The 12,599-nt window shown below is 43.3% G+C and overlaps 1 protein-coding gene across 6 annotated transcripts in view; it reads right to left on the bottom strand.

Annotated features, from left to right (window-relative positions):
- Positions 1 to 7,917: 7,917 nt before the first annotated feature.
- FBXO47 (F-box protein 47) overlaps positions 7,918 to 12,599 on the bottom strand; it is a 294,585-nt gene continuing 289,903 nt past the window's right edge. For 5 of the 6 annotated variants that reach the window (XM_077252314.1, XM_077252317.1, XM_077252313.1 and 2 more), the window contains 2 exons: positions 10,331 to 10,490; positions 7,918 to 8,719 (listed from right to left, as the gene is read on the bottom strand). In XM_077252314.1, the coding sequence (XP_077108429.1) occupies positions 8,607 to 8,719; positions 10,331 to 10,490 (273 nt within the window). In that variant the 3' untranslated portion in view covers positions 7,918 to 8,606. Of the gene's footprint in view, positions 8,720 to 10,330; positions 10,495 to 12,599 lie in introns of all 6 variants that reach the window. The other variant, XR_013213411.1, reaches the window with a different exon arrangement.

Below are 12,599 nucleotides of genomic sequence, written 5' to 3' on the forward strand. Positions count from 1 at the left end.
CCTCACAACTCGATTCTGATGTTCTTCCACGTCCCCCAGATCTTATGGTTAGGACGCACCCGTATGACGGGGAGGCTCGGAGCTCTTCCAGGACTCTAGCGTCGCCCCACTCCTGTTGTTACCCCCCCTGTGTCTTCCTAGGTCAATTGGGTGAGACAGCCCGCCTATAACTGACTGTCCTGCCGTAGGTTTGAAGTTTGGCCTGGAGCTCTATACTTCCTCGGCGTTCCGGCCACCGGTTACGCGCCTCAGTAGGATGTTGCCTCGTCTTACAGCACGACTCCTACTGGTATTCTCCTTGTTGCGTTGATCTCGTTTCTCACTCAGCACAATAAACCTCGCTTCTTGTTCTTTCTTGGGGTACCGCCACTATATCGTGCAGGCGCGGTCCCGTAGCGTTCTCTCTGGTTGCTAGGCCTCTGTCAGGATCCCACCCCTGACAGGGACCCCTCTGAATCTTCCCCTACAACACCCTCTGCCACAAGGTGTTGCCTGGTTCCAACCCAGTCAGCTTTCTCATCTAACTTCCTATCCAACCCCCAGTTTTACCAGACTGTGAGGAGTGGCCTAATGCATAGTGCCCTTAGCTCCCCCTGGAGGCCAGACTGTGAAATGTATTGGTGTCTGTGATACCTGGTCAGATGAACTCCTTCAGTGCCATCAGACGTACCATAGCCCCCCTTAGTGGCGGAGTAACAGTACTGCAACAACCAGGACTCTGGGGCGCTGCACTATGACCTGGAGAATCATAATGGCAGGTCAGTTTTAGCATTTAGTGAACCTAGCAAAAAAGCCAAACAAAAAACGCGCATGGGATTGCACTTTTTTTGCAATTTCATTGCACTTGGAATTTTTTTCCCATTTTCTAGTACATGTCATGGTAAAACCAATGATGTAGTTCAAAAGTACAACTCTTCCCGCAAAAAATAAGCCCTCACATGGCCATATTGACGGAAAAATAAAAAAATTATGGCTCTGGGAAGGAGGGGAGCGAAAAACGAACACGGAAAAACGGAAAATCCCAAGGTCATGAAAGGGTTAAGGGTTTTTTGCAGGTGGTGAAGCCCATGACAGAGTCATACTCAAGGGGGCTGATGTTAGGAATTGATCAGCTTCTGCAAAAAATTATTTTCTGACTTTAAAAAAGTGTTTTATTTCTGCCCCAGTGTTGGTCCAGCCAGATTTGTCTTGACCTTTTATTGTGGAAGTGGACGCTTCTGAGGTGGGAGTGGGGGCAGTGTTGTCTCAGGGTTCCGCTACTCTGACCAACTTCAATCCTTGTGCCTTCTTTCCAGAAAGTTATCTTCTGCCATGAGAAATTACGATGTGGGTAATAGGGAGCTCCTGGCGATTAAGTTGGCCTTTGAAGAATGGAGGCATTTTTTGGAAGGGGCTGTTCATCCTATCATCGTGGTCACCGATCACAAGAATTTAGCTTACATTGAGTCTGCCAAAAGGCTGACCCCCAGGCAAGCCCGGTGGTCGCTTTTTTTCCCCATTTCAATTTTCCATCACCTTCCATCCAGGATCAAAGAATGTTAAGGCAGATGCTTTGTCCCGAAGCTTTGATCCGGTGCCTTTTCCTGAACCCGCATCCTCCATTTTCAACCTGGGGTGGTGGTGGCCTAAATCTCCTCTGATTTGGAGAAAGAGATATTTGATGCCCAAGCTCTGGCTCCCAGTAATAAACCTGATGGTAAATTGTTTGTCCTGGAACATTTCCATCTTAGACTCCTGCGGGAGTTTCATGAGTCTGTGTTGAGTGCTCATCCTGGGATTTCGGTCACCCGGGAGGCAGTTACTAGGATTTTCTGGTGGCCCTATTTGGTTGCGGATGTTAAAAGGTTTGTGTCTGCATGTGGAGTTTTTGCCCGCTCTAAGAGTTCTCATTGCCAGCCAGCCGGGGAATTGGTGCCAGTTCCGTATAGACCATGGACACATTTGTCCATGGACTTTATCACTTATCTCCATCCATCCAGAGGTAACGCCGTGGTGGTGGATAGATTTTCCAAACAGGCTCATTTTGCACCTCTGCCCGCTTTACCGTCTGCGGAAACCTTGGCCAGGATGTTTGTGCAGCATGTGGTTCGGCTGCATGGGGTGCCTATGAATGTGGTGTCTGACAGAGGTGTGCAGTTTGTGTCCAAGTTTTGGAAGGCTTGTTGTAAAAAGTTGGGAATTACACTGTCTTTTTCCTCTGCTTACCATCTGGAGTCTAATTGGCAAACCGAGTGTATGAATCAGTCCCTGGAGCAAATTCTCAGATGTTTGGCTTCTTCGAGACAGGATGACTGGTGTGATGTGTTGCCAGTGGCAGAATTTGCTTTCAAAGGTCGTGTTAGTGAGTCCACGGGAATGTTTCCCTTCCTGGTCAGCTATGGGTTTTACCCTAATTTACCCTCATTTTGGGGACTTTTCTCGCATGGACTCAGGTTGTCCAGGAGCGGAGGGTACTGTGCGATGCTTAAAGACTCTGTGGGGGGAGGTTCAGCGAAACATCAACAAAGCCCAGGAAAAGTACAAAATTTTTGCAGACAAGAGAATGTGGTTGGGTCCTGCGTTCCAAGGGCGAGAAGGTATGGTTATCCACTCGCAATATTAAGCTCAAGGTGCCCTCCGCCAAACTGGGTCCTAAGTTCATTGGCCCGTATAAAATTGTGGAGGTTGTCAATCCGGTGGCCTACAGGTTGCAGCTTCCCGCCTCCTTCAAGATATCCAAAGTTTTTCCCAGGTCCCTTTTGAAACCATTGGGAGCGGTCAAGGAGGATTCCTCATCCGTCACTCCTCCTGTGTTGGTAGAAGGCCATCTTGAGTATGAGGTGGGGTGCATCGTTGATTCTCGGGTCTGCAGGAATCTGCAGTATTTGGTGCACTGGAAGGGATAGGGTCCAGAGGATCTGTCTTGGGTCTCAGCCAGTTCAGTGCATGCCGATCGGTTGGTTTGAACTTTTCATGCCAGGCATCCTGAGAAGCCTGGGGGTCCAGTGGCCCCCATTAAGAGGGGGGTACTGTCATGGTTGTGGACAGGATTCCCTTTCCTGTCCTCTCAGGATTAATTTGTATGGCCTCCTTTTGGTTTGGGGAGGGCTATATTTACCCGCCTCCGTCTGGAGATCCTTGTCAGTGATAATAATAATTATAATAATAATTTTATATTTATATAGCGCCAACATATTCCGCAGCACTTTACAATTAAGCAGGGACATGTACAAACAATAAATTCGGTACGAGTTAAGACAATTTAAACAGTGACATTAGGAGTGAGGTCCCTGCTCGCAAGCTTACAATCTACAGTGATAACATTCGTTCTTGACTGTGTCTGACCCCTGGTGTGCTTGCATACTGGTTTGTCCATTTGCCTTTTAGTGTATGATCCGGTCTGTTTTCTTGTCTGTGCATTTGCCTAGTGACTCTGTCCTTGTTACCCGTTTCTGGCTCTGACTCTTGGCTTGGTGCTCTCTTTTCCCATCTGCCTGCCCCGTTTGTACTGCGTCGCTATCTCCGGCTATCTGACCTCTTGCTACGTCCTGACCACCCTTTACGTCTCACCCTTTTGTACTACACTGTCCTCCCGGCTTGACTTCGGCACTTTCTGACTACCCTCCAGCGTCTACAGCCACCGCCAGCACTCGGCGTCTGGCTCCGCCTCCGGTCACTCCCCGGTGGTCACGTGTTTCAGGTCCTGCACGCCGGCAAGTAAGCTTGCCGCAGCTCTCCGCATACACTCTTGGTCCGTTTGGAACACGTGGGCAGACTCCTGCTGTAAGTCTGCAGCTGGTTTCCTGATAAGTGTCAAAACAGGAAATTAGGCCAAATGGACATTTTTCTCTTTTCTGCCCCTCCTCCACTGTCTGCAAGCAGCATTCAAGTTGCATTGCTTGCCCATCCTGACTAGATACAGAATTTACCCTCTTTCCCTATCCCACTTAATGCAGTATTTCCCCTTTCCCATCGATCTCCTAGTGGATGCAGCATTCTCTCCGTTTCCACATCATTGCATGTAGCATAATTAATTCACTTTCTTTACCGTAAGAAGCATTCTCTCCCAATACACCACTCCCCTCATTGGTAATAGCATAGTCAACACCTCAACTGACAACTGATTTAATTTCATTACTATCCATCTCTCCCACTAATAGTAGCATGTTTCACTTCTTATCCCTCACAAAGGCAGCAGCTGTTTCACTAGAACGACCCTTCCAGGATTCTCTCTTATCTCCTTTAAGGCGCCACTTTCTAAATGACAGATTGCTGCTGTGTTGAGGACCTGTGTACCTATGGACATATAACTATGATGTCGTAACAGGTACTCCACCTGTTCAAATGACTGATTTCTGCAGTCCGGGAAGAGCTCTGCCTGCTCATGTGCTTTTGCCCTTCTAATGCCCCCTTCTTGTGCTGCACCAAGCATGTTCCCGGAGAGAATATGCAGTGTGGAGATGTGTAATTGGTAGGACAGGTCCTGAGAGTGTTGGATTTGCAGAGTTAGACATCCAATGGTCAGGTAACAGATGTCAGTCAGAACCAGGTATGCAGTACAATGGGACAGATAACAGGGAAGTCAGTTGGGCCAGGGGTTGGTTAAAGAGGTCAATCAGAATCAGTATGCAGTATAGTGGAGAATTCAAGAGGGTAATTGGGATAATTAGACCACATCCATAAAGTTTAAGTAGAAAAGCATGAATCATGGAACCAAATACCTACAGCATATCTAGAACTGAGGATGGAGTAGTGTCATTTTAAATACACCTCCTGTCATTCTGTTGGAGGTCAGGCCACTATGCATCAAGACTTATTGGCAATGAAATGTGGATTGTTAAGTACAGGACACAACAGTTGCAATTTATCCCTAGATAAACATTGGTGGGTTTAATTAACTAATATATATGAGAAAAGTCAACTGTCCATTGATATCTGGCATATACATATGCCTCAGGCTTTGTTCCCTGAGAGACAAGTGGCACCAGAGTGACTGTCATTGGCTTATAAAAAAGCATACTTGCCCAAACTGAGCATGTACATCACTCTAATGTGCACACAGCTTAAAGAAAACAATACAAAAGTCATGGATACTAAACTCAAATCACTGCATTATATATGGAACCACATTTTATAGGTGACTCTTGATCTCTTAGGCCGGCCTCACACTAGCGAGTTTTACGGACGTAAGAGCGCAGAAATTACGTCCGTAAAACTCGCAAAATAAACGGCACAATTATTCTTAATGGGGCTGCTCCTATTAGCCGTATATTACGGTTCAGTATTATACGGCTTTCTACGGCCGTACAAAATCGCAGCATGCTGCGTTTGTCAGCGTATTGCGCAAAAAAATCGCTAATGAAAGTCTATGGGGGCGAGAAAAATACGGATTCCACACGGACCTGCAGTGTGACTTGCGAGAAATACGCAGCGCTGTTAGTGAAAAGTCGGTAATTCAATTGCCGGCTTTTCATTTCTCCTGCACAAACCCGACAGGATATGAGACATGGTTTACATACAGTAAACCATCTCATATCCCCTTTTTTTTTGCATATTCCACACTACTAATGATAGTAGTGTGTATGTGCAAAATTTCAGCGCTGTAGCTGCTAAAATAAAGGGTTAAATGGCGGAAAAAATTGGCGTGGGCTCCCGCGCAATTTTCTCCGCCAGAATGGTAAAGCCAGTGACTGAGGGCAGATATTAATAGCCAGGAGAGGGTCCATGGTTATTGGCCCCCCCGTGGCTAAAAACATCTGCCCCCAGCCACCCCAGAAAAGGCACATCTGGAAGATGCGCCTATTCTGGCACTTGGCCACTCTCTTCCCACTCCCTGTAGCGGTGGGATATGGGGTAATGAAGGGTTAATGCCACCTTGCTATTGGAAGGTGACATTAAGCCAGATTAATAATGGAGAGGCGTCAATTATGTCACCTATCCAATATTAATCCAATTGTTGGAAAGGGTTAAAAAACACACACACACATGATTAAAAAGTATTTTAATGCAATAAACACAGCGGTTGTTGTAATAATTTATTGTTCTCTCAATCCTTCAGGAACACCCTCGCTTGGAAAAATAATAAACGCACAAGATACATACCTTCTGGTGAACCGTCTCGTCCCACGAAGTAATCCATCTGAAGGGGTTAACTAATATTACAGGCACGAGCCCTGCTAAATGCAGCTGTGCTCCGTGCCTGTAATCCCCGGCGAATGAATGAAATGTAGGTCATTGACCTACATTTCCTTCAGTCGCGGTGAGGCGCCCTCTGGTGGATGTTCTCATGAACTGCAGCCTGGGAACTTTTTCCCACGCTCCAGGTCATATGAGGACATCCACCAGGGGGCGCATCACCGCGACTGAAGGAAATGTAGGTCATTGACCTACATTTCATTCATTCGCCGGGGATTACAGGCACGGAGCACAGCTGCATTTAGCAGGGCTCGTGCCTGTAATATTAGTTAACCCCTTCAGATGGATTACTTCGTGGGACGAGACGGTTCACCAGAAGGTATGTATCTTGTGCGTTTATTATTTTTCCAAGCGAGGGTGTTCCTGATGGATTGAGAGAACAATAAATTATTACAACAACCGCTGTGTTTATTGCATTAAAATACTTTTTAATCATGTGTGTGTGTGTTTTTTAACCCTTTCCAACAATTGGATTAATAATGGATAGGTGACATAATTGACACCTCTCCATTATTAATCTGGCTTAATGTCACCTTCCAATAGCAAGGTGGCATTAACCCTTCATTACCCCATATCCCACCGCTACAGGGAGTGGGAAGAGAGTGGCCAAGTGCCAGAATAGGCGCATTTTCCAGATGTGCCTTTTCTGGGGTGGCTGGGGGCAGATGTTTTTAGCCACGGGGGGGCCAATAACCATGGACCCTCTCCTGGCTATTAATATCTGCCCTCAGTCACTGGCTTTACCGCTCTGGCGGAGAAAATTGCGCGGGAGCCCACGCCAATTTTTTCCGCCATTTAACCCTTTATTTCAGCAGCTACAGCGCTGAAATTTTGCACATACACACTACTAACATTAGTAGTGTGGAATATGCAAAAAAAAGGGGGATATGAGATGGTTTACTGTATGAAAACCATGTCTCATATCCTGTCGGGTTTGTGCAGGAGAAATGAAAAGCCGGCAATTGAATTACCGGCTGTTCACAGATATCGCGCTGAATGAAATATAAATACAGAAGATATATATATGTGTCTCAATGACATATATATATATATATACTGTATATATGTTTTCCCGAACATTTGAGCACATAAATCCATTAGATGTCGGTTTTGCAAGCCTGCGCGAAAATCTCGCAGTACGGATGCCATACGGATTACATACGGAGGATGCCATGCGCAAAATACGCTGAAACACCCTAACTACGGATCAATATTTTGGGAACATTTCTCTGTATTACGGCCGTAGTACGGACGTATAATACGTGGCGTATTGTCTTACGCCAAGTGTGAGGCCGGCCTTATATGTCACTCTCCGTAATACTTGGGAAGGTCTATTATGCCTTATTCACTCATCATTATTTTATTCAGTGTTTCATTATTATTTGTAAGTCAAGGAAGGAGTGGGTATAAAACATGGAAGACAGGCAAATCATACCAATTGTGGTTTACAAATATTGATGTGTGGACAAGGCTTTAGTCTGACATTGCTGCATCTGCTAAGTGTTTCACAACCAAATAAAACACAGCAAAATATTATTTACCTTCAAATTAAGGATTGGGTTTTCTGAAATATATATTTTTATGCAACCCTCATATCTTTGAAAAATAAGAGGAAGTTTTATTTGCCTTTTTTAACTGCTGCCTTAGGATGCATACGTACACTATCATCTATATCTTATAAAATGTATCCTTTTTACTACATAATTATACCAAAGTCATCAGTAAATAAAAAAATTACATTAGAACGTTTCATAGTCTTTATTTTTCTCCATTGACAAGGCATAAATTATTTCTGAAAGTGATGATACGCATACACTCATACAGCTATATATTACTATACTTCTGATGAAATGCAGGCTATTTGTACAGTGCAAATGAAGTAGTTGAACAACCAAATGACACCAAAAAGAGCAGAATAACACTGGTATTGACATAGCTCTATTAATAAATACTCATAAGCTTTGTGTTCATTGTAAATTTACACGTTCTATTAATCAGTGTAGTTGAAATGCCTACATGAAAAACTACCGTACTTAGTAAAAAACACATTTCTAACATTAAAGAAATTCTGAATAGAAGTTACCTAAATAGACAACTCGCTATTAATAATTAAAATATTGGGAAATTTTATCTTTGCATTCACTTTAAATTCACCAATATAAGGAAATTTTGTATTGAGCAAAAAGTTGGCCAGAGAATATTAAAAATAAAATAGTTTGTGCCTCCAGCTACTATCCTAGGAAAGAACCTGTGAGTTATTCACGTCCCCATATTGGTGTAAGGGTATGTATCATGCTTACGTGAATGTCTCTACATTCTGTCATACTGTTCGCTGTCCAGCATAAGTGGCAATTTCACCATCACATTACAACTGCTGGAAACCCCTTAAAACCTTTTATTTAAGAACTTGCAATGATCTCTCAAGTTTTTTCTCAGACAGAAGTAGAGTTGAGTGTCAAACAGAGGACCTCTTTGTGGAAGTTTGCCTGAGCATTAACCAGATGGAATAGATTTAGAAAGCCACTGTCTTCTTCATTGCGTTCCCCTGCAAAAAAAAAATAAAAAAAATCTGCAGTACTGTGGTGTATACATTATTTAAAGACACTTTCTTAAATTCGAAAGTTATACACTATCAGTGAGATAGGAGATAACAGCCATCAGCTGGGAACACCATCGATCCCTAAAAAACCCTCATGTATATGGGGCGGAGTACAATCGTGCGCAAAGCATTCATTCTTATGGGAGTGCCGAAGACCAGCTTAGTGCAGATAGCTTTAGGGTATGTGCACACGTTGCGGATTTGCCTGTGGATCTGCAGCGGATTGGACGCTGCGGATTCACAGCAGTTTTCCATCCGGTTTACAGTACCATGTAAACCTATGGAAAACAAAATCCGCAGTGCCCATGCTGCGGAAAATACCGCGTGGAAACACTGCGTTGTATTTTCTGCAGCATGTCAATTCTTTGTGCGGATTCCGCAGCGTTTTACACTTGTTCCTTTATAGGAATCCGCAGGTGGTAAAACGCAGGTGAAATCCACACAAAAAAACTCTGGAAATCTGCGGTAAATCTGGGGGTAATCTGCAGGTAAAATGCAGTGCGTTTTACCTGCAGATTTTTCAAAAACTGAGCGGAAAAATCAGCAAAGAAATCCGCAACGTGTGCACATAGCCTTAGACCCCCAGTGATCAGGAAATTATCCCCACTCTAATTAATATGGAATAACGTTCAAACTTTAAAATATACGTATTCTATTATGATACCTGGTTTTGGAACAAATAGACATTAAAAGTTAGGCAAAAAAATTTTTCTTCAGTGCACAAAGTATTGAAGGCTTCGGAAGATAGCAGTATTATAAGTGTTGGTCACAGTTACAGATTTTGCATGAGGGCCCAGGATCTTCTTGACTCTGGCTCTAACAATAATTGGCAATAAAGGCATAGAAAGGTGATAAAACAATTGTTTATATAATGTGTATATTGTTATGCCTTTAATTTATTTCAGTGGTCTTAATAGTGGCTATTCCCACTTCACATACATGAGAAAGTTTCAACGTTATGGATAGGCAGAATTCAATGAAACTCTAAGGTTAAGTTCCCATAATGAATTGTTTGCTGAGTTTTCGATGCTGCTTATTTTCACAGAATCTTACAGTTCCTGTAGTTCCAGCAAATATGGGATGGGATATATAGAAATATTCTGCAATGCGTGTTTCAAATCTGCATCATGTCAATTTCTCCTTTGAATACGTTGAGTTTCATGTGCAGACTGCAGAATTGCATTAGATGTGTAAAATCTGCAGGCATAAAATACATGTAATCCACCCATGACTGTATCAATACAGTTTTGTCAAAGCCAAATACTAGGAAGTATCAAAAACATTTAAAACATGATGTATCTAAAACAGAAAAAAAACAGTGTCAAAAACATTATAAAAATGCAAATAATAAACGCAAGTAAGCTAATTTATCTAATTGATGCATAAATGCTGCAAAAAATCTACAGCATCAAAACTCACCAAATACTCATGAAGGAAATGAAGCCCATTTGCTTTCTGAGAGATGAATATAAGGGATTGAGGGTAATAGATGTTAGTTAAAATAATTACTAATCCAAAAATGTTGAGTCTGTGAGGATAAAAGAAATAGACACTAACCTGAGATGACTGATTGCAGCAAATCCATGATAATACGAGCAAATGAGTTTTCTATGTTCTGCAGGAAGGTTTTTCTCTCTTGCTGAGTGCTAAAAACTTTAGTAATTCTCTGCATCATTTTCACTGCCCAGTCCATACAGTACAAATCCTTTTCACAAACCTGACTTGCACATAAAAAAGAAGTGTGCTAAGAAATGGTTGGGCTGATGAGGGGAGCTAAGAAGCAACAGACATCTTTAAATAACTTATACAATCCAGACATTAGCCAGCTAGCATACTTGCTTCACAGTGCACCAAAACTCCCCTTCACTAAACCAAAATACAGCACATGCTATATGGAAACCTCTAAGGAATATACACTGTGTTCCAAATAATGCACAAAGAGTTTAGGAGTGATAAGGTTAGAATTTTTTTGTTTGTCATTTAAACTCATTGATGGCGATGTGTGTCAGGGCTCTTTATATCACTGAAAGCAATTGCAGATACCTGTGCAAATTAGTTTGGCAGGTGTGTCCAAATAAAGGCAAGACTACTTGAGAAGGCTGTTCCACATTATTAAGCAGCCTACATTTTTTGCCAAAATGGGAAAGAAAAAGGATGTGTCGGCTGCTGAGAAGCAACAAATTGTGGAGTATTTAGGTCAAGGCATGACTACAATCAACATTGCCAAGACACTTCATCGTGATCATCGCACAATCAAGAAGTATGTAGCTGATTCCCAGCACACACGTGTGCGTGCTGATAAGGAAAATTGAGGACTCTTTCCAACAGGCAATTGCGTAAGGTTAAAAGAGCAGCTGCAAAAATGCCTTGTCATAGCAGCAGACAAGTTTTTGAAGCTGCTGGTGCCTCCAACGTCCCCGGAACAAGATGCAGGGTCCTTCAAAAGTTTGCAGCTGTGCGTAAGCCATCCTGTCGACCACCTCTATCCACTGCACACAAGCAGAAATGGCTCCAGTGGGCCAAACGATACATGAAGACTGACTTCCAAACTGTTTTGTTCACCGATGAGTGCTGTGCAACGCTCGATGGTCCAGATGGATGAAGTGGAGGATGGCTGGTTGATGGACATCCCATGAAAACACGGCTAAGCCGCCAACAAGGAGGAGGTGGAGTAATGTTTTAGGCTGGAATCATGGGGAGAGAGATTGTCGGCCCCTTTATGATCCCTGAAGGGGTAAAGATGAACTCCATAATCTATGTGGAGTTTCTAAAACAACACTTCCTGCCATGGTTCAAGAGGAAGAACCGTACTTTCCGCAGCAAGATCATTTTCATGCATGATAATGCACCGTCTCACGCTGCAAAAAACACATCTGCATCTCTGGCTGCTATGAGCATAAAAGAGTACAAACTTACGGTGTGGCCACCATCTTCCCCTGACCTCAACCCCATTGAGAACCTCTGGGGCATCATCAAAAGGAGTGTCTATGATGGCGGGAGGCAGTTCACATCTAAGCAACAGCTCTGGGAGGGTATTCTGTCCACATGCAAAACAACTGAAGCAGAAACCATCCAAAAACTGACAAATTCAATGGACGAGAGTTCAGAAGCTTCTTTCGAACAAGGGGTCCTATGTGCAAATGTAACATCACCTAGAATAAAGTTTTCACTTGAAAACTGTTTGATTTCATTTTGTAATAAGCTGATAATGCTTATAACTTCACAATTGACCATTTTTTTGTTCAAAATAATAAAAAAAAGGTTGAAAACTCTGCTGTGCATAATAATTTGGAACATGCATTTTGAGTGTTTATTTTTTTTAAAAAGATACTGTTTTCATAGGCAGTTTGTTCCAAAACATTGCAATTATACTAGAATAGTAGATGACTGGAAAATAACAATGACTGCAATTCAGATAGGTAATTTAGAGAAAATATGAGGAAATATTATTTGCATACTAATTTGGAACACAGTGTAGTTCAATACATTTTTTTCAGACAGGGCATCTACATTAGTTGTCTTGTTAATGTTGCACTAATACAATTAGTTCCTCTTTAACCAGTAGCATAGCTACTGGGGGGGGGGGTGGAGGGGGCCATCGCCCCGGGCCTCGCGCTCTGAGGGGGCCCACCCAGAGCTACGCTACTGTATCGGCACCCGCAGAGTGCCAATATAGTTACATTCTGCGGCAGAGCAGGGAGAATCGATCTCCCTGCTCTGCTGCCCAGTTGCTATGGGGCCCCTGAACAGGTGATGGGGGGCCCGGTGCCAGCAGTGGCCCCCCACCCATAATCTCAGGTTCAGCTGTGTCGGCATTTAGCCGATA

Source organism: Ranitomeya variabilis, chromosome 4, assembly GCF_051348905.1.
Source record: "Ranitomeya variabilis isolate aRanVar5 chromosome 4, aRanVar5.hap1, whole genome shotgun sequence".
Lineage (NCBI taxonomy): Eukaryota > Metazoa > Chordata > Amphibia > Anura > Dendrobatidae > Ranitomeya > Ranitomeya variabilis.